General features: G+C 61.7%; 1 protein-coding gene across 1 annotated transcript in view; it reads right to left on the bottom strand.

The window, feature by feature from the left end:
- Positions 1-17,849, bottom strand: part of LOC124240945 (serine/threonine-protein kinase WNK2-like) — a 115,436-nt gene extending 97,587 nt beyond the window's left edge. Inside the window, exons 1-2 of the mRNA XM_046664276.1 lie at positions 17,590-17,849; positions 16,418-17,082 (exon numbers count right to left, since the gene is read on the bottom strand). Coding sequence (XP_046520232.1) covers positions 16,418-17,080 — 663 coding nt within the window. The 5' untranslated portion in view covers positions 17,081-17,082; positions 17,590-17,849. The remainder of the gene's footprint in view (positions 1-16,417; positions 17,083-17,589) is intronic.
- Positions 17,850-18,394: the final 545 nt, after the last annotated feature.

Raw genomic sequence — 18,394 nt, forward strand, 5'->3', positions numbered from 1 at the left:
GGGAGGGGACAGAGATGGGGGAGGGGACAGAGATGGGGAGAGGGACAGAGATGGGGGAGGGGATAGAGATGGGGGTGGGGACAGAGACGGGGAGGGGATAGAAATGGGGTAGGGCACAGAGATGGGGGAGGAGGGCAGAGAGGTGCTGGCCACCATCAGAAGAAACACACTGGTCAGTGGGAAGAAGGAAGGTTCAGCAGAGCACCCACCAGCCCTGGCCCTCGGGCCAGGCTGTCACTGGTAAAGCTGATCTGCAAATGCAGACTCGGAGGGGGCTGGGGGGGGCACTAAGCAGTAACACTTGCCCAAGGATAGAAGGAGGAAGACAGGATCTCCCACAAAGCGGGCAGACAGGTCTAATGTTCCAGACTCCCCCCACCTGCAGCTGTCTCCCCCTGTGAGGAGTTGACTCTGGCCATGGTAGCAGCGGGACGCCTCCCCACCAGGCCCGCAGCCTCCTCCCCCAGGAGGGGCCGGGCAGGGCCCCGAGGACAGGCTTGCATGTCCTCTCGCCCATTCCCTCCCTCGCGGCCCTGGGGGATACCACCTGCAGGTGAGGTCCCCTCGGCGCCTGGCCCCCAACGTGTGGGCTCTGTGACAGGGGACAATGGCACATGTGCCAATCCCCAGAGATCAGCCCTGGGCAAGAGCTTTTAGGATAGAACCCCAAGTCCTCCTGGAGCCCGTGGGCCCGCACCAGCCGCACCCCAGTCCCAGCCCAGTCACCCACCAGGAGGCTCTGCCCCAGGGTGCTCAGGACTCTGCTCCTGGCTCTCCCCAGAGGCCTCTCCGCCCCTCCAAAGCCACCCTTCCCAGGCCGCAGGCCATTCTCCATCACATGCAGCCTTGGGAGGCCTCACTTCCTTCTGCCACCATCTCCGCCCCAACAGGGATGTGAGCCAGGGGCTGCCTGCATGGATGGGTCCCCAGGGAGGGGCCACGGCCACCCTCTGCCTCGGTTGCTCCTGGCACCTCACATGTGGCTGTCTGTCAGGCCCAGGCCGTTGTCCCTGAACCCTGCTTTCATATCGCCCCCAAGAGCCTGCAATGGCCCCTTGTACCCACTGAGCAGGCCAGGCAGTTAAGATGGCTCCCAGTGTCAACTTGGGACCTGAAGTCCCCTCTCTTCAGCACTCATGCCAGACACTCTCCGGTCCCCAGTCAGCTGGCCCCCAATACCCGCCCCCGAGGAGCGCCACCAATGGCTCAGCTCCCTCAAAGGGAGCCTTGCCACAAGCCCCAGGACGTTCCTCCCACAGGCATCCTCTCCTGGCCTGGGAGCCAGAGCAAGAAGGCAGCCTCAGGGGCCCAGGCAAGGCCTCACATGCAGGGCTCTTCCTTCTGCGGCTCCCCAGAGAATCCGTCCCCTCGTCCAGCTTCCAGAGGCATGTGCCATGTGCCTTAGCTGGTGAGCCTGTCCTTCATCTTGCAGTGTCATTTCTCCCTGGGACCCCCCTGCCCCGTCTCGTAAGCACCAGGGGATGACCCCAGGCCCACCTGGACAACCCAGGATCATCTCCCATCTCAGGATCCCCAACCACCTCCTCCGAGAGGTTCCTCCAGCCACGTGAGACAGTACATTCACCGGCTGGGGTGTGATGCCACAGACGCTCCATCACCCAACTTCCCACACCCCTCCTGGCCTGCCTGACCCTGGCCTGGACCGGCGGCTGCCCCTGCGGGCTCCTTCCCCGCTTCCCCAGTCTAGCCGACGTGCAGCTTCATGCCACAGGTCGAGGGGGTGTCACCATCTCCTTCAACTTGCTTTTTCCTTCTAGAAATGAAGAAGCCCCACATGGGCCATCCTTCATCTGTATCCCCAGCTACTGCCACCCTCCACTGCTACCCACCCAGGACCCTCTGCCCACACGGCCGCACCCACGTCCCTCCTGGCCGTACCCACCCTCCCCTGGGTCACACCTGGCCACCAGGCCTGATGTCCTCACTCCATTTCATCAGGAGCCGAGTTGAGCAAGGTACACTCAAGGCTCAGACAGTGACCCCACCCAGGTCAGACCGGCCCTGCCCGCAGTCCCCAGGAGGGCCCACCAGACCCAGGCAGTAGGGCTCCGGGATGGCCCCCCAGCAGCACGGCCTTTGTGGGTCTCAGGGTCCGCAGACTCCCAGGGATCAGCCAACCTCCCAGGGCCACAGCCAGGACCCAGTGAGAGAACGCGACACACGCCCATTAACAACACTCAGAGACAAGGCCTTTGGAACCTCTCCTGATTCAACTTCCAAACTGCGCCGGCTGCAGCCACACCCACGCTTTCCTCCCAGCTGACAGAGCGCAGGGCAAGAACCCTCTGCCAGAGGCAGGCAGCCCTGGAACAGCAGCCCACACACAGCTCCCGCCCCGCCCAGCCTGGCAGGGCCCTGACTCCGCCCCCACCCCCACCCCACCCCCCAGGCCTCAAAGGGCCCGTCATCCCCACAGAAGCACACCCCCCCACCCCGGGCGGGAGGGCAGCAGGCTCTCCCCTAGCACACAAACCCAAGATGATGCGCGTCACACGCAGGCCAGCAAGGCCTGACGGGCGTCTTCACTGCACAGGTGGCCCACACACACAGCCCCAGCACATGCAGCCGCCAGCGGGCGGGGCAGCTGGGTCAGGCACTGCTGCTGCCACTCAAAGACCACGGGGGCAGGGCCACGAGGCACCTGAGGTGGCCCAGTCGACACCACCAGGGCCCAGAGGTGCCGACCAGGCGTGCCCCCTCTGCTAGACTGTCAGGCACCCGGCCAAACCCTAGTCCCCCGGCTCCTCTGAGCCCCTCTCCAGGACCTGTGGCCAAGGGTTTGTCCCCAGTCTCATCTGAAGGGTGAGACCCCACTGCTACCTCTGGCCTGGCCGGCAGCCGTCTCAGAGGTCCAGCCTGAGTCCAGGTGGAAAGTTGGAGACACTATGTCCACTCCACCTTGCCAGTCCTCGAAGAGCCCCCACACTGCCCATGGACACAAAGGGCCCGCCTCAAAAACGCATCCATAAAGTGCTCCAGGAAGCAGCCGGCAGGGCCGGAACGTTCCGGTGTCACCAGCTCGCTCCCCTCCGGGAACAAAGCAGCCTTTATGTTTCATCATCGGGCGTCATCAAATATTTACAGAGGCTGACAGACCATTTCAGGCAGGCCAGACGTGAGCCAAACGCTGCTCCCTGGACACGTGGAGGCGCAGGTGAGCACGCGGGCGGAGGGGGCACACCCACCCAGAGTCTGTCTGGTCCCTGTCATCAGGACGCAGAGCCCAGGCAGGCCACTGCCATGCCGTCCCCACTGCAGGAAGGACGCAGGAATGGGCTGGAGGCCTCTCCACGCTCGGGCCTCCTGGGAAGCTGAGAGCAGGGGCATGAGGGTACATCCACCCGGGCCAGGCAAGAGAGGCCTCATGCCACGAGGACCAGGGAGACACCAGCCCCATCGGCAAGGGTCCCCAGGGACCCTGCAGCCTGAACCGTCCAGATAGGAAACCGCCCGAGTGTCCAGCAGGCGGATGGGCTGCAGACCGCGGACGCCCACGTGGTGGAAAAGGGCCACCGCTGACGGGTGCGGCTGGGCTGAGTCCCGAAAGCGTCCTGATGCCCACAGGCAGCAGCCACAAAAGACGGACATGCAGAGCAGGCGGGCGTCCACACGGGGGCCGGCCCAGGGCTGCCCACTGGGCAGGGCTCGCGAGGTCTGACCATGCCCAGGCTCTGTGCCCTCCGCCCCTCTGCGCTTCCCTATGAAATACCATCTACCCTCCCTTCAATTGTCTCAGTATTTCCATCCACTGAGGCCCCGTCTTATCTCCACTTCCCTCAGCTCCGCCGCCCCCAACGCCCCCGCCGCCCCCGCCGCCCCCGTCCTTCCCTGACATGAGCCTGACACAAGCCGAGCTGAGCTGATGCACTCCCGGGCCTCTCTGTGGCCGCAGCATCCCGACACCAGCCTTGCAGACCACCTGTGGGCCCCGAAACGCGGCCCTGCCGGGACCCTGGGGATGCCCCGCAGTGGATGTGACCCTCGAACCCGCAAAGGCAACTGAGCAACATGTGCGGCCCCAGACCCAGCAGAGGCGGCAGGTCCGCCGGAGTCTGAAGGCCAGAATGCCCCCGCGGTCAGCAGGGCGGTGAGCAGGGCCCGGGATGCCCCGCCTCGCTCCGCCTCGCCCTGCCTCGCCCCCCCCCCACCGCAGAGCCAGCTCTGTGGGACTCCACTCACTCACGGCAGCCCGCTGCGCGGACGGGGAAGCCTCGGTGTCCTCCACTGCCCCGTGGAAAACCAGAGCCCCCGCCGCCCAGCCCCTCGTTCCTGGGCGATGGCCCTCCCTGCCTGACGGCCTGTCCCCACGTGGCAGCTTGAGGTTCAGTCTGGCCTCACCCAAAGTCCTCACCCGGCCCCTCGGACGCCAACTCAGGGGAAGCCGTCATGGGAGGAACACTGGCTCAGATGCCCCTAGGAAACATCCGGAAGCCTGCCGAAAGACAGACAGCTACCACCGAGGGCAACTCTTGTCCCCTGAGGAGCCCAACAGTCCAGCTGACCAAGCTAACCCCCAAGTCACCTCAGGGGGCTGACCGTCCTAGAGCAAAGGCCTGCACGGCTCTCATGCAAGTCACGGGTTCAGCGGGCAGCCAGGGCCACGGGGTGCTGCCTGTGTCCCCAGGGCCCGAGGACGTGCAGACACCCAGCCTGTTCTGTCAGGTCCCCCAAACTGGCCTGCTCTGCTGTGTGGCTGTGGCCATCCAGACCAGGCCTCAGGAACCCACTCCCACCAGAGCGCAGGACAGCCCGACGCCCTCAGGAGGATCCTCTGCCGAGGGTCTTTTACCTGCGCAGAGGACCCTCATGCTGCTAATAACTGGTGACCCTACAGTCCCCTCGGGTCAGTCACTGGTCTGTGCAAGAACGCTTCAGGATGAGAGTCTTCCCAGAATCCGAGCACACGGGCCAGGCCCCCAGCGCCACACCCCTGCCCTGCTCCCTGTCCTCGCTCTCCTCCACCCTCTGAGCTTGCAGAGCTTCTTTCAAAAAAGCTGAATTCACTGTCCTGCTCTCATCTCTTAATTAAAGAGAGGCGATACCTCAGAACTTGTCTGGGCAGGTGTCAGTGGATTGCTGCTGGCCGACTGGCAAGGCGACTCCCGGCTTGAAGACCCAGCACGGCGGCCACCTTCCTTCCGGAGGCCCCCGGGTCCCCGGCAGCGGCCGGGCTAGGAAGCTACACCCCAGGGGTGTGGGGAGAGGCGCCCCGACATGCCAGACCCCAGCCCGGAGGCGAGAGGGACGTGCAGTAGCCTGTGCCCAGCTGCGGGCAGGCCTGGGACCGAGCCCACCCCAAACCCACCCCCAGGGGACAGGGCAGGCCAGTGGGCCCCTCACGCCGAGATGAGCTCACACCAGAGCTGGTGCAGGTGGCCGCAGGCCGTGGGGCGATTCCCCATCACTGCATACATTAGTGCGGATGCTACAATTATGACTTTGCAAAAATACCCAAGAACATAAAAAAGAGACCAGAACACGTACCAAAGTGAGAACTGCTACGTCAGAGGAAGGAAATTTGGGGCAGTTTTCTCTTTCTCAGGTTTCAGGTCTCTCATGTCCGTCACTTGCAGCTAGAAGCGTCCCCCCGGCCGCGGCCTCCCATCCATCAGCCGCCGTCCCTCTCTCCCACTCACTGGAAGGGTCCAACGCTGGCACATGGACTCGGCCTCCCCTCCCTTGGCGTCCCCAACCCGGGGTGAACAGAGGTCCTGGGCCCAGACAGTGTCAAGGCCTGAGGACATCGGGGGGCCATCGCATCCCGGAGTGGATGGTAAGGGTCCTCCTGCCAGCAAACCCAGCGGCAGGCGCTTCTCCTGCAGGAGAAATCCTGCAGTCCTGGGGCCATGCGGGGGCCTCAGGGGCACAGCGTCAACGATTCGACTTAAAGCAGGTGGGCTATCCGCTCAGGTGCTCAGGTGCCTTCAGGTTCCAGAAGGAAGGCAGGACGCTGGCGCCCCAAGGCCTGGAACGACCCAAGCCTGCAGTCCAGCCTCCTGGCAGCCCCTCTCAGCGGCACAGTTCAGGTCCCAGCTCTGCCACTAAGTGCCCATCAGGAGAGGACCATCGTGACCAAATTTGTCTTTCCAAAAGCTGGGATGATTCTGGAAGGATCATCCCTGCCCTGGACGCTGAGGCCACGGGTCAGAGGTCATAGGGGCAGCAGGGTGACCCCTCACAGGGTCCCTTCTTCATCACCTGACAGCAGACTCGCCTCAGCCAAGAGACCCTGGTCCGCAGGCCCACAGGGGAGAGGCTGACCCACGTCTGTGATCCGCACCAGAGACCCAGGCTGAGCGGCTCCTGCGGGGACGCCTGGGCGTGGCCTCCGCAGGAGAAAAGCAATGAAGCGAAAGATTCAAAATAATGATAAAAAAGGCCGAGGGACTGTTCTAGATTAAAACCAACAGGACAACCAGATGCATCGCATGACCCTTGACTGGATCCTGGATCCAAACAGGAAAACTATAACGAGCACCACTGGGAGGCATGGGCCGCGGCAGACGCGTGGCTGTCGGCATCCACGTCAGATCCCAGTGTGACACGGGGCTGTGGCTTTGTGGGAAAAGGTCCTCGCTCCTGCTGGAGGCCCGTGCTGCAGATTCCAGGCCGAGATGCAAATGGGCCAGAATAAGGGTACGCAGAGGGACAGAGAGAAAGCTAGCTCTATGGCTAAAGGTTAACAGCCAGTAACTCCAGCTTTCCTAAGTTTTTCAAAATAAAAAGTTCGGGGGGATGAAAACTGGATTGCTGGCAGAGACAAAGATCCGATGAGGAAGGAGGGAGGGTCGGGCGGTGGGTGGAAGACAGGGGCCGGCAGGGAGGAGCGGTGACTCCTGGAGGCACCCGGAGCGGCATGGTGTGTGGCTTGTTCCTTTCAGGAGACAGGCCCAGGCGGAGGGCCACGTCACACATGGGCACCACCCAGACCTCGGAGAGATGAGGTAACCAAGACAGACATGGGCAGGCGCCCCCACCCACAGCCTGCCACCCCTCCCTACCAACCAAACCCACTGCACCCAGCCCCAGGGAGTAGATCATAACCCGTGTGTGCCATCAAGCCTTTTGCAGACGCCCTTACATCTAGGGGAGACCACACAATCCCATTCTAACCAGAGAGACCAGAGGCTTACTAGTAAACATTTTGCTTTATAGATCAAAGTGTGGACACCTAACTAACACCCACTACCCACCCACTTTCTTCCTGCCTTCAAATGTGGTTGTGATGCCTAGAGCTGTGGCAGCCTTTTTGCATCCATGAGGCAATGAGACTGGGGACAAATCCAATACAGCTGAGGAGAATAGAAGAGAAAGAGGGAAAGCAATATTGTTCCTGCCGGCACTACTGAGCTGCTTATGCCCTCGACTGACCACATCCAAGTTTCAGATTCTGGGGATGATCAAAGGTCTGCACACTGAGCCACACTCGGCTGACAGATAAAAATTTTCCCAGCTTATCCACTCCTGAGAAAGTACACACACAGAGCCCAAAAAGCAGGGGGCTTGGAGGGAAGAGTGGACAGGTCATTCCAGGGCAGCTTCTGGCCTGAGGCAGGTGGGGAGTCTCAAGGACAGGCCAGCTTTCCAGGCCTACCTCCAAACTCTGCCAACAGCACCACTGATGAATGGGACAGGAGCCCCACAGTATTTGTGACGGAGCTACTGTGGGAACACCCGCACCTCTACTGACAGTCGGCCAACACGCCACTCCCCAGAGCCCGTCCTGGTCCCACGAGACGCTGAGAAAACGAAAGAAGAGGTGGAGGAGGTGTAAGGCCTCCATGCTCCCTCGAGAGCATCTCAGCACAGTAGGCATTTTAAAGGCTCTGAGAAGTCTCGCAACATTACTGCCTGCTGAGCCAGCACTCCCCAAGCCTGTTCAGTGACACTCCCCTTTCCGTGGCAACCCTCTGAACACGTGGGAGATGACAATCCAGGGCAGAGAGTGGGCCGTGCCACCAGCCGCTGTCTCGCTATGTGAGCTCGGATAGGAGCCGCCTCCCCTGGGCCACCTCCTCATCTGTGAAAACAGATCCCGGAACCTCTGGAGGTGCTTCTGGACCCGATGAGCTCACACGTGGTCCGGAAGCCTGAGAAAGTCCTGGCCATGCCAGAGCTTCCTCCCTTCCCTCCCCACCCACACCCTGCCGAGGCCGCCCCCAGAGGCCAGCCAGAGCCACCAGGACTTGGGGGCACCCAGCCCCCCTCCGCCCCATGGGCTCCCCTGCCCTGTGACGAGGCAGGGCTCATGTCACAACATCTTTCATTTCTGGAGCTGCAGGGGAGAGACCTGGCTCCTGAACAGTCTGGGAAGCACAGCCAGCTCGAGGGGCAGGGGCGTGAGGGCACCGCCTGCCCAGACCCCCCCGGCACCTGCAAGAAGACCACTCGGGACCAAGGCCCCTGGAAGCAGAGGTTCAGGGAGCCCACGACCCGGAGCCGCCTCTCTGTGGCCCAGAAGGCTCTGTCCAGCCCTCAGCCTCACCCCAACCCCCATCCTCCCCACTCCCCACCCTACCCCCAACCCCAGAGCATGGATGAACAGAACTTTCTGGAAAAGCCCTCTGTGAGGATCAGAACAGCAGGCACAAAGGCCAGAAAGAACCCTGAACCACGGCCGCTCCTCGAAAACCAACAGTGTTGCCCAGGACAGATGAATGCATAAAGGAAATGTCGTGTATATATACACAATGGAACGCTACTCAGCCATAAAAAAAAGACAAAATCGTGCCATTGCCAACAACCTGGACGGACCTTGAGGGCATAACGCTAAGTGAAATAAGTCAGACAGAGAAAGACAATTACCATATGACTGCACTCATTAAGTGCAAGACAAACACACACACAGCTAAGAAGGAAGACTGGTGGTGAGCAGGCAGGAAGGGGCGGGGGCGACGGGGTGAAGGGGCACAGGAGCACCTGGTGGATGGCAACCAGACTCCTGGTGCTGAACACGATGCAGTCTACACAGAAGTTGAAACATAATGTACACGTGAAACTTACACAATGTTATACACCAATGTGACCTGAATAAGATAATTTAGAAAAGTAAAATAACAGGATTTACATATATTTCAAATATACGGAAATAGAAAATAAAGATTGCTAAAGTGAATGTTCTAAGAAAAGAGAGGGAAAGGAAATCTGTTTTTTATTAAAGTATTAAGCCTCATTAAAAAAAACCAACATGTTAAAAAAACACTGGAAACAAATAAAAAGATAGATTGTAAAAGCTGTGACCCTCTGTGATTGCAGTTGCGTTTATTAAAGAGATACATGTGTGTGAACAAGAACTTGAAGGTAATATGCAAAAATAGTAAGCAGTTGTATTCACTTGGATTATGGGTGATTTGTTTTTCATTTCTGCAAACTTCTTCAAGGTAGCTATTACACTGGGGTTTTAACTGATAGACTATTTTTTTGAGAAGTTCTAGGTTCATCGAAGGATGGAGCAGAAGGTGCAGAGTTCCCATGCACCCTCCACCCCTCACCACACAGCCTCTCCTATCAGTAACACGTTGCATTGGTGTGGCACGTTTGTTACAACTGATGAGCCAATGCTGATACACTGTTATTAACTAAAATCCATAGTTAACATTAGGGTTCAATCTTACTGTGCTATGGGTTTGGACAAATACATAACACGTATCCACCATTATAGCAGCATACAGAATATTTTCACTGCCCTAAAAATCCTCTCTGCTCCACCTAGTCACCCCCGCCTGCAAACCCAGGCAACCACTGATCCTTTTACTGGCTCCATAGTTTTGCCTTTTCCAGAATGTCACAGAGTTGGAATCCTACAGTATGCAGCCTTTTCAAATTGGCTTCTTTCACTTTGTGATATGCAGTGAAGGCTCCTCCATGTCTTTTCATGACTTCACAGCTTATATCTTTTTAGTACTGAATAATATTCTCTTGTAGGATGCACCACACATTATTTATCCTTTCACCTACTGAAGGGCGTCTTGTTTGCTTCCAAGTTTCAGCAATTATGAAAGACGCTGCTGTAAACATCCGTGTGCAGGTTCTTCTGTGGACGTAAGTTTTCGCCTCCTGTGAGTAAACACCAAGGAGCACGATTGCTGGATCACAGGGTAAGACTATGTTTAATTTTGTAAGAAGCTGCCGAACTGTCTTCCAAACTGGCTGGATCGTTTTGCATTCTCGTCTTTTCATTCTTTTACAGCGTCTTTGCAGGAAAGAAGTTTTTTCACTTTAAAGAAGCTCAATTTATAAAGTTTTTCTTCGTAGATCAGGCCTCTGGTCTTGTATCTAAAAAGTCATCCCCAAACCCAAGGGCATCTAGCTCTTCTCCCATGTTATCTTCTAGGAGGTTATAGTCTTCATTTTACATTTAGGGCTGTGGCCCATTTTGAGTTAATTTTTATGAAGGGTGTAAAATCTGTGTCCAGATTAATTTTTTTGCAGGTGGATGCCCAGTCGTTCCAGCACCATTTGTGGAAAGGACCACCTTGCTCCCCTGTGTTGCCTCTGATCCTGTGTCAAAGGTCTGCCGACTATGGGAGTCTATCTCTGAGGTCTCTAATCTGCTCCGTTGATCTGTTTGTCTATTCTTTCACCAACTCCACGCTGTCTGGATCTCTTTTCTTTCATTCTTTTCCAAAAAACTTCACATATATTTATACAAAGCTGACATAAATTAGAGGTGGTCATCAAGCATATCAGAAAATCCTTAGAACTCGATCCTCCAAGGAACAGAACCAGATTTGAAAACTACTTGAAACAAGAAAACCTGCAGCTCACCCTCAGGCTGCCCACCTCAGCCAGGCCCAACACCCTCCCGCCAGGGGCCTCTCCACCCAAAACACAGCCCTGGACGCTCCGTGCTCAGAGACAGACGCTCGCCCTTCCAGCTGCCGTTCACACCCTTTCCTTACCCGCAGCTGGGAGACAAGGCAGTAGCAGCCAGGTGCTCCAGGAGCCAGGCGAGCACAGGCCCTCAGCCCATGAGCACCTGGAGCCCTGCTCCACCCCAGGACCCAACTCCTGCCTGCAGCCGGGCCTCCGTGCCCCTCTGGGCTCAGCTTGTTCTCCGCTTCTTAAAACCCTTTACTTTAGGGGAGCAAGCACGGGTGAGAAGAGGCTTCACACCAAGTACCCACTCCAGGATCAGGGCAAACGCACTCCTCATAGGCCCCATAGCCCCCTAAGGGTTGGCTCACAGTATCCCCACTGCACAAGCAGGTAAACCAAGGCTCACGAAGGCAGGTGACCTCCACATGGCCTCCCCGCTGGGGCTGGGGCCCAGGTGCTCCTGGGTGTGTGTGCAGGGCAGGGTGCCCTTTCCCACCACCGCCGGCAGACCCCGGCACCCCCCTCGCCACTCAGCCAGCAGACCGCAAAAGGAGAACCAGGCACACGGCCCAAACTTCTGCAGGACTGGGTCAAGTTCTCCTCCATCAAACAGCGACCTGGAGCTCTGTGTCGTCACCCTGGGCGCCATCCAGCTCCGGGCTGAAGCCAGCCCAAGCCACAGACCCCAAGACACACCTATGACCACGCAGGAGGCTGTGAGTCCCAGCACTCTACGAGGTGAGTGGCAGGCACAGGGCCAGCCCGGCCAGCCCAGAACCACAGGACAGCCTCTCTCCACACCCGCCTCCTGCAGGCTCCTCCGTGAGGACCTGGCGCTCCCGCTGGGACGTGGCCTGACCTGCTCACCGTGGTACCCCCGGCTGGGACTGGGGCTCAACAGACGCCAGCTGAGGCAATGGACCACAGCAGCCTGTGCTGTTGAGTCCCGGGCATGAACCCGGTGTACAGAGTCTCCTGGACATCTGCACCCTCTCCTCCTCTTAGCAATTCTTCTCACGCCACCATGTTCAAGCTAACAGTCTGCCAGCAAAGCTCACCCATGGCAGAGTAAGTCCCCAGCCCACCTGGAAGTGGCATGGGAGTGAGGAGCTGCCCACTAGCCCTCCCGAGAGTTAGACGGTGTGGGGGTCTTCGCTCTGGGGCCCAGGTCACTGGGCAATTCGGGGCTGAATAAGGCTCAGCCGGGTGCCCCATGCACCAGGGCCACTGAGGACACCCGAGAGCAGCATGTTTGGCCGCAGGAGCGCCTGCTTCCAACAGGGAACAAGCCGTGATGCCCGATGTGCCCACGACAGTGACCTGCAGCCCAGGCTGTTCGTCCATTATCACTGATCACACTAGCCTGGCCGACACCACGCAGGGGCAGGGGCCAGGTCTCTGGGGGCTGGGCACCCGCATGGCTGCATTGACCGGGAGGCAGGAAAGCCCATCTCTCCAGGCTTCTCCAGCAGCTGGTGACAACCTCTCTCACCCACCAAACCAGAACTGTGGCCTGTGTGACCTGTGAAACATCTCACTTGAGAAAGCAAGCACGGTGTCGGCATCCAGCTGATTCCAAATTACAGCTCTCCTGACAAAATAAGCTCTTAGGAGATTAAAATAATAAAAATAAGGCAGCAGGCTGACCGCCAGTCAAGCGGAGTGGAGCCCTCCCCCAGCGTCCTGCTGCAGCTAGTGAGCACTGGTCCTTCTGCAAGGCCCATCCTGTCGGCCAGGCTGCTGGCGGCTCCTCTGAAAGCAGACGACGCCCGTGGCCGAGCCTCCCCACGAGGCCATCTGGGGGACCTCTCAACCCTGGCCTGACACTGCCTGGCACCTCAGGGTACATGTCTGGCGCGTCTGTGAAATGCCATGGTGTGCCTGCACAGTCAGGTGTGCAAGCTCAGCTCAGGTGGTGCGCCCACAGCCACGGGAGAGGGTCCCAGGCCACATCGACAGCAGACAGAACCTAGCCGTCCTTTGAGGCCAGTGAGGGGACCAGCGTGGTTGGCACAGCCACACACGGCAAGCCCCCACAGGCGTCATCGCCTCCTGGAGCACAGGCCGATGAACAGAGGTCTGGCTGGGAAGGACAAGTTGGGAACACACAGAGCTCACATGGCCGCACAAAAGGGACACTGGCAGGTGACACAGTCATTGCAAGCCCCTCTCTGGCCTCCAGGCCAGGCCACCACCACCTAGGGGAGCCCAGCCCCCTCCGGGCAGCACAGAGCCACAGCAGGATGGCTCCAGGGTGGCACTGTCCTGGCTGGTGGGGCTCAGCCCCCGGCGTACCTCCACACGACCTCCCAGCCCTGCAGGTGCCTGGACAGAGGATCAAGGACTGACCCCTCCATGAGGCAGAATGACCCCCACACCGGGCGTGGCCCTGATGCCAGCACCGGAAACGTGGGCTCCGAGTGGGATCCCCCAGGAGCCAGCGCCCAGCCCCCCAACCACTGCTCCCAGCAGCCTTCTGTGGGGAGGAGGTGGCACAGAGGGCCTGAGACCCCATCTCCCCTGAAGGCAGGGGGACTGACGGGAGGGGTTGAGCAGCAAGGCCCTCTCCAAGCCCCAGAGGAAAACAGGGGTACGCAGGAGGTCCAGGAAAGGCCACAGACCGCCTCCAGCCAGGCTTCCGGACACCGGCTGCCTTTGCTCTACTCACGACCCACGCCAGCTCAGAGGTGGCAACAGGTGAAAGGTGCCCTCAGCGGCCCTGGATGGCGTCAGTGGCCCAGACCTGCCCCCAGGGCAGCCCAGAGTGGCAAGGAGCCTCCGCTACCCCAGCACCGTCTCCCAGGACGGTCCGAGCAGGACCAGAGCTGGCCAACGACAGCCTCAGGGCCGCAGGAATGTGAGCTGGGCGAGGGCAGTGGCCAGGGTGTGTGTGCACTTCCTCTGTTGCTACTGTAACATGTTCTGGGGCCAGGAATAAATGTTCATCCAAAAGAAACAAGACAGAGAACTAATGCTTTAAAATGGCTTCTCCCCAAAAGGCCGCCAGTGGAGGTCTGGAGGATTTGGGAGGGGACACGCCTCACTCCCTTCTCCGTGAGACGAACGCAGAGCTCTCTCCGCACGGCCCTCTCAACACTAAATTATGAAGGAAATGAGAAGTCACGGGATCTCTCTGCCTCCAAGTCAGACTTAATACGTGCAGAAACGCGGCCCTTCCTCCCCTTGGCGCAGAACCCTGGAAGAGGCGAGCGGCGATGGCATCTCAGTTCTGGGGAGGCCGGCAGGTGCCACGCCCCCCAGTGTCCCGACGGGGTAGAAAGAAACAGTCTTTGGAGGGTCAGTTTCCAGGGCATTCCACAGCTACGGCTGAGGCGCTTCTGGGGGGTGGGCAAGGGAGCCTGAAGGCAGAAGGCAGGAGGAATCCTGCAACTCTCCCCGTGATAAAGGAGAACCGCCCTCCCCCGGAATCCTGGGGGTCAGCTGGGGGAGGAGCTCCTCCCCAGGCACAAAGCCAACATGCACCTGCCACCACCACCCCCCACCCCCAGCACAGTGGTCCAAGAGGCTAGACCAGTGCCCTGCCCTCCACGCTCGTCTCCTCTCCGTCGTGGACGGCCACACCAGGCCGTCAGCCTCCACCCATGATGCTGCGACACCCCCTCTGCCATCTACGTCCTCGCCGGTGACCTTGGGGGTCCTCAACAACAGAACCAGAGGAATGACAGCCTCCTGGATGGTGAGGAGGAGGCTGGACACACAGCAGGTTCTGGGCTGCTGTCCCAAGCTGGTCCAGGCCCCCTCCCATGTAAACCCCTCTCAGATCCCCCAGCAGAAGGCAGCTGACCCCAAATTCTGCACATGGACCTGGTGCAACGTTAGCAGTGGCCTCCTGTTGAGGGAGGCACGGGGACAGCTTCCCCACTGGCTTGGAGCCCCCAATAACTCCTGTCCAAGGAAAGTCAACAGACAGATGGGAAGCCCCCATCTCTGGCCTCCCCACTCCTACCCAGAGTCCAGGATAAAAGGCCCCTGGACAGCGGCTAGGCTCCAGCCTTGTGCTGCTCTGCCCAGAGACCCGAGGCAGGCTCACTCGCCTCGCCTTAAAGGGAATGGGACCGAACGACCTCCTCCAAGGGCCACACGTGCCTGCAACGCCTCCACCGGCTCAGCGGGGCTCCGCTGCTGAGTCTAACTCAGAGCCGGCCTGCTGCAGCGCCCCCTCCCGTCCTCCACCCTGCACAGGCATTCCATGGTGCAGCGACAGTGCTCAGAGCACCACGCCGGGTCACTTGGCAAGAGCAAGAAGGTGGGGAGGAAAGGCGCACGACCACTCTCTGCAGTCAGGAACCCTCTCTCCTCGGGTATTCCCTTCCGGCATACTCTCTCCTCTGTGCGTCTCACACAGCAGTGAGGCCCAGCACACCACAGGGCCCCCGGACCACAGGCCACCAAGGCCACCCCTTAGCAGGGCCCAGAACCTGCAGCCATGAGGGAGGGCATTCTCCGTCCCTCCTGAGGGAATCCACAGGACCCACTGGCCCCACCACAAAAAGCCCACATTTCCATGGCAGAGCCAAAGGGCTGCGAGGAGGGGTGGCCTCTGCAGCTCTTTGTCTCAGGAGAAAGGCGGGGGACAGGTCGACACACACGGAATTAGCCCGGCTCACACACGCACACACGCAGGCTCGCCACCCTGCAGGGGCCCAGAGAACAGAGCAACCGAACTCAGTTTCTGAGCCAAAAAAGCAGGCGCCCGCAGTGTGGCCTGGAAGTGAGGCCTGGAAGGCCCGGCTCCTTTACAGGGTGCTGGGGCAGCTTAAACCCGAGAGGCCGGCTCAGCCAGCTCTCCCACAGGCCAGCCCTGTGCCCAACAGCTGCCCCACCAAACGAGGGAGGCCCGTAAACACCCGCTGTGACAGGAGCTGCCCCAGCTTCCACAGAGGCCCTGGGCAGCTCAGGTTACCATTTATATAATCCTCCAGGGCTGGGACTGACACAGCCAACGTGAGGGCAAGGTTATGAAAAATGCATGGCCAGAGCCTTCCCACCAAAAAAAAAAAAAAAAGAAAATCCACATTTTGCATGACTTGGTTCTAAGACTTCTCACGCATCTACCCTGTGAATGGGGCCCTGGGAGTGCCCTGACAGCACTGCCAGGCAGGCCCACCTGGGCACACCAGGGCCAGGGAGCCTCTCAGGCACCCCAGTTGGGGCACCCACACCTTTAAAGACGCAAGGTGCTCATTTAGGAGCAGCTCAGAGTCCCCAAGCCGCCCTGCCACCATCTGGACACAGGGCCCTGCTGCCCCCAGGCTGCTGCTGCAAAGACACGGGGATCCAGACCACCGAAAACCAGCAGTCAAGGAGTGGGACTGACAGACGCGGGGACAAGTGCCCGCTCTCCACACCGTGCCACACTTAGAGCCACGCCGGCCACGCCGAGAGGTCCGACCTCCATCACCGACCTGCGCCACGCAGACCGCCCGCACAGCCGGCCACCCACGCGAAGGGTGACACACACCGCCCCAGGGCTGCCTAGGGCCAGGCAGGGCCCACGCAGGAAGGAGGCCGCGCGCCAGGACGCCCACCGCCCACCTGGGGCCGCCGCGCCCCTCACCTGCAGCTCGCACCAGGCCACCTCCACCCAGGTCTCCGTGTCCAGCCCCTTGTAAACCGTCTTGAAGGAGCCGCGGCCCAGCTCGATGTCGAACTTGAGGAAGCGGCCGTCCAGGGAGGTGGCCACCGCCTTGAGGTCATCCTCGTCGTCCTCCTCCTCCTCGGGCTCGTCCCGGCGTGTGCGCCCGGGCTCCGGCTTCGCCTCGGGCGTCCCTGCGTCCTCCTTCCTCGCGGCCGCGGCCTCCTCGTCCCGGGCGCCGCCGTCGGGCGCGGGCGCGGGGTCCGGGCCGGGGTCCTGCGCGCTCGCCGGCTCAGGGCCGGGGTCGGCGGGGGTTCCGGGCGGCGCGGCGGGCGCGGGGGCGGCAGAGGCTGCGGGGCGGGCACGGGCGCGCTCGGCGATGAGGCGGCGCGTCTTGCAGAGAAGCATCACCCGGCGCTGCAGCGGCTGGGGGGGCTGCGCGCCCGGCGCCTCGGCCGCCTCCAGGCCCGGCGGCTCCTCCTGGTCCGACTCCACCACGCTGCGCCGCAGGAAGCGCTGGGGCCCGGGCCGCGCCGCCCGCGCCCTCGGCCCGGTCGCCGGCTCCGCCATGCCCTCGGGCCCCGAGCCGCGCCCGGCCTCCATCAGCGCGCCGGGGGCGTCTCGGCGGCCGCCATCGCCGTCCATCTCTGCGGGCAAGGACACACAGGCCCGCGTGAGCGCCAGCCGCGGCGCACCTGCCCGGGCCGCGGGATGAGACAGCGCCGCCCCGGGGCCCGCACCCTGCCCGCCCCGGCCGCGGAGGGGTCTGCGGGGCTGTCCTTGGGGAGGGGGCTGCAGACTGGACCGGGGGACCGGGAGGCCCAGGATGGGAGGGAGGGACACTCGCGCCCTCCCCAGCGCAGGGAAAGGGGCCTGCTGGGCTGTCCCTGGGGGGCGCCACAGACGGGACCGGGTCGGGGTTGAGGGGAGAGGGCCGTGCCCTGCGCAGCCCTGGCCTCGGAGGGGGCTGCTGACTGTCCCTGCGGGTCCCGAGGAGGCTGCAGAGGGGACAGGGAGGCCGGGGGAGAGGGAGGCACCGGGCAGGCGGCGGCTCCACAAAGACGCGGCCCGGGGCACAGGAGGTGCGCGCGGGGAGGGGGCTGCAGTGGCGCGGCGCGCACACAAAGGCGGCGGGCGGGGGGCTCAGCACTCACAGGGCGAGCGGGCGCCGTCCATGCCCGCGGCCGGGAGGCCGGGGCGGGTGAGGCGGGCGAGGCCGCGCTCCGGGCCGGGGTCCGCGCTCGGGGTCGGGGTCCGCGCTCCGGCAGGATCGCTCTCGGGGCTGGACTGCTCTCGGGGCCGGGTCGCGCTCGTGGCCGGGTCGCGGCGCTGCTCCCTCGAGCCGGCCCGCTGCGGGGCCGCGCTCCCGCGTGCTGCTCCAGCTCCGCGCGGCTGCGCTTCGGCACCGGCTCCGGCCCTGCGCGCGGGGAGGGCGGGGCCTGGTCTGCCCGCCCCCGGCCGGCGCGGCGGGGCGGGGCCTGGCACGCCCACCTGGCCTCGGGCGCGCGCAGCCACCTGCGGGCCGGCTCGCAGCCCCGCCAACGCGCAGGCCCGCTGCGGTTGTCACGCTCCTGCTCCAGGCGGCACGCCTGCCCCCAAGGCCATTTCGAATAACCTACGGGGCTGCTGGCCGCGGAGGACCCCACGTGTTCCCAGAAGAGGCACAGACTCACCGCCTCACTGGGCCCAGCAGACGCACCGGACCTCGGAGCCCTGTGCCGGGGCAGAGGGGGCAAGCTGGAAGGGGAAGCCCCGAGGCCGGGTGTCCCCTCCCCCTCAGGAAGAAGCCGGACACGCCCCATCCCCCCCAAGCCGCCCCATCCCCCACCCGCCCTGAGACTCCAGCCCCGGGCTAAGCCAGGTCGGGCGTTGGAGCGTCCTTTCCTCCTGCCTCTTCCCCGTGATCCGTCAGGACCTCACCACCAGCAGGGCGCCAACTGGGACTAGCAGGCCCATTTT

The sequence above is a fragment of the Equus quagga genome, chromosome 6 (assembly GCF_021613505.1).
Source record: "Equus quagga isolate Etosha38 chromosome 6, UCLA_HA_Equagga_1.0, whole genome shotgun sequence".
Classification (NCBI taxonomy): Eukaryota; Metazoa; Chordata; class Mammalia; order Perissodactyla; family Equidae; genus Equus; species Equus quagga.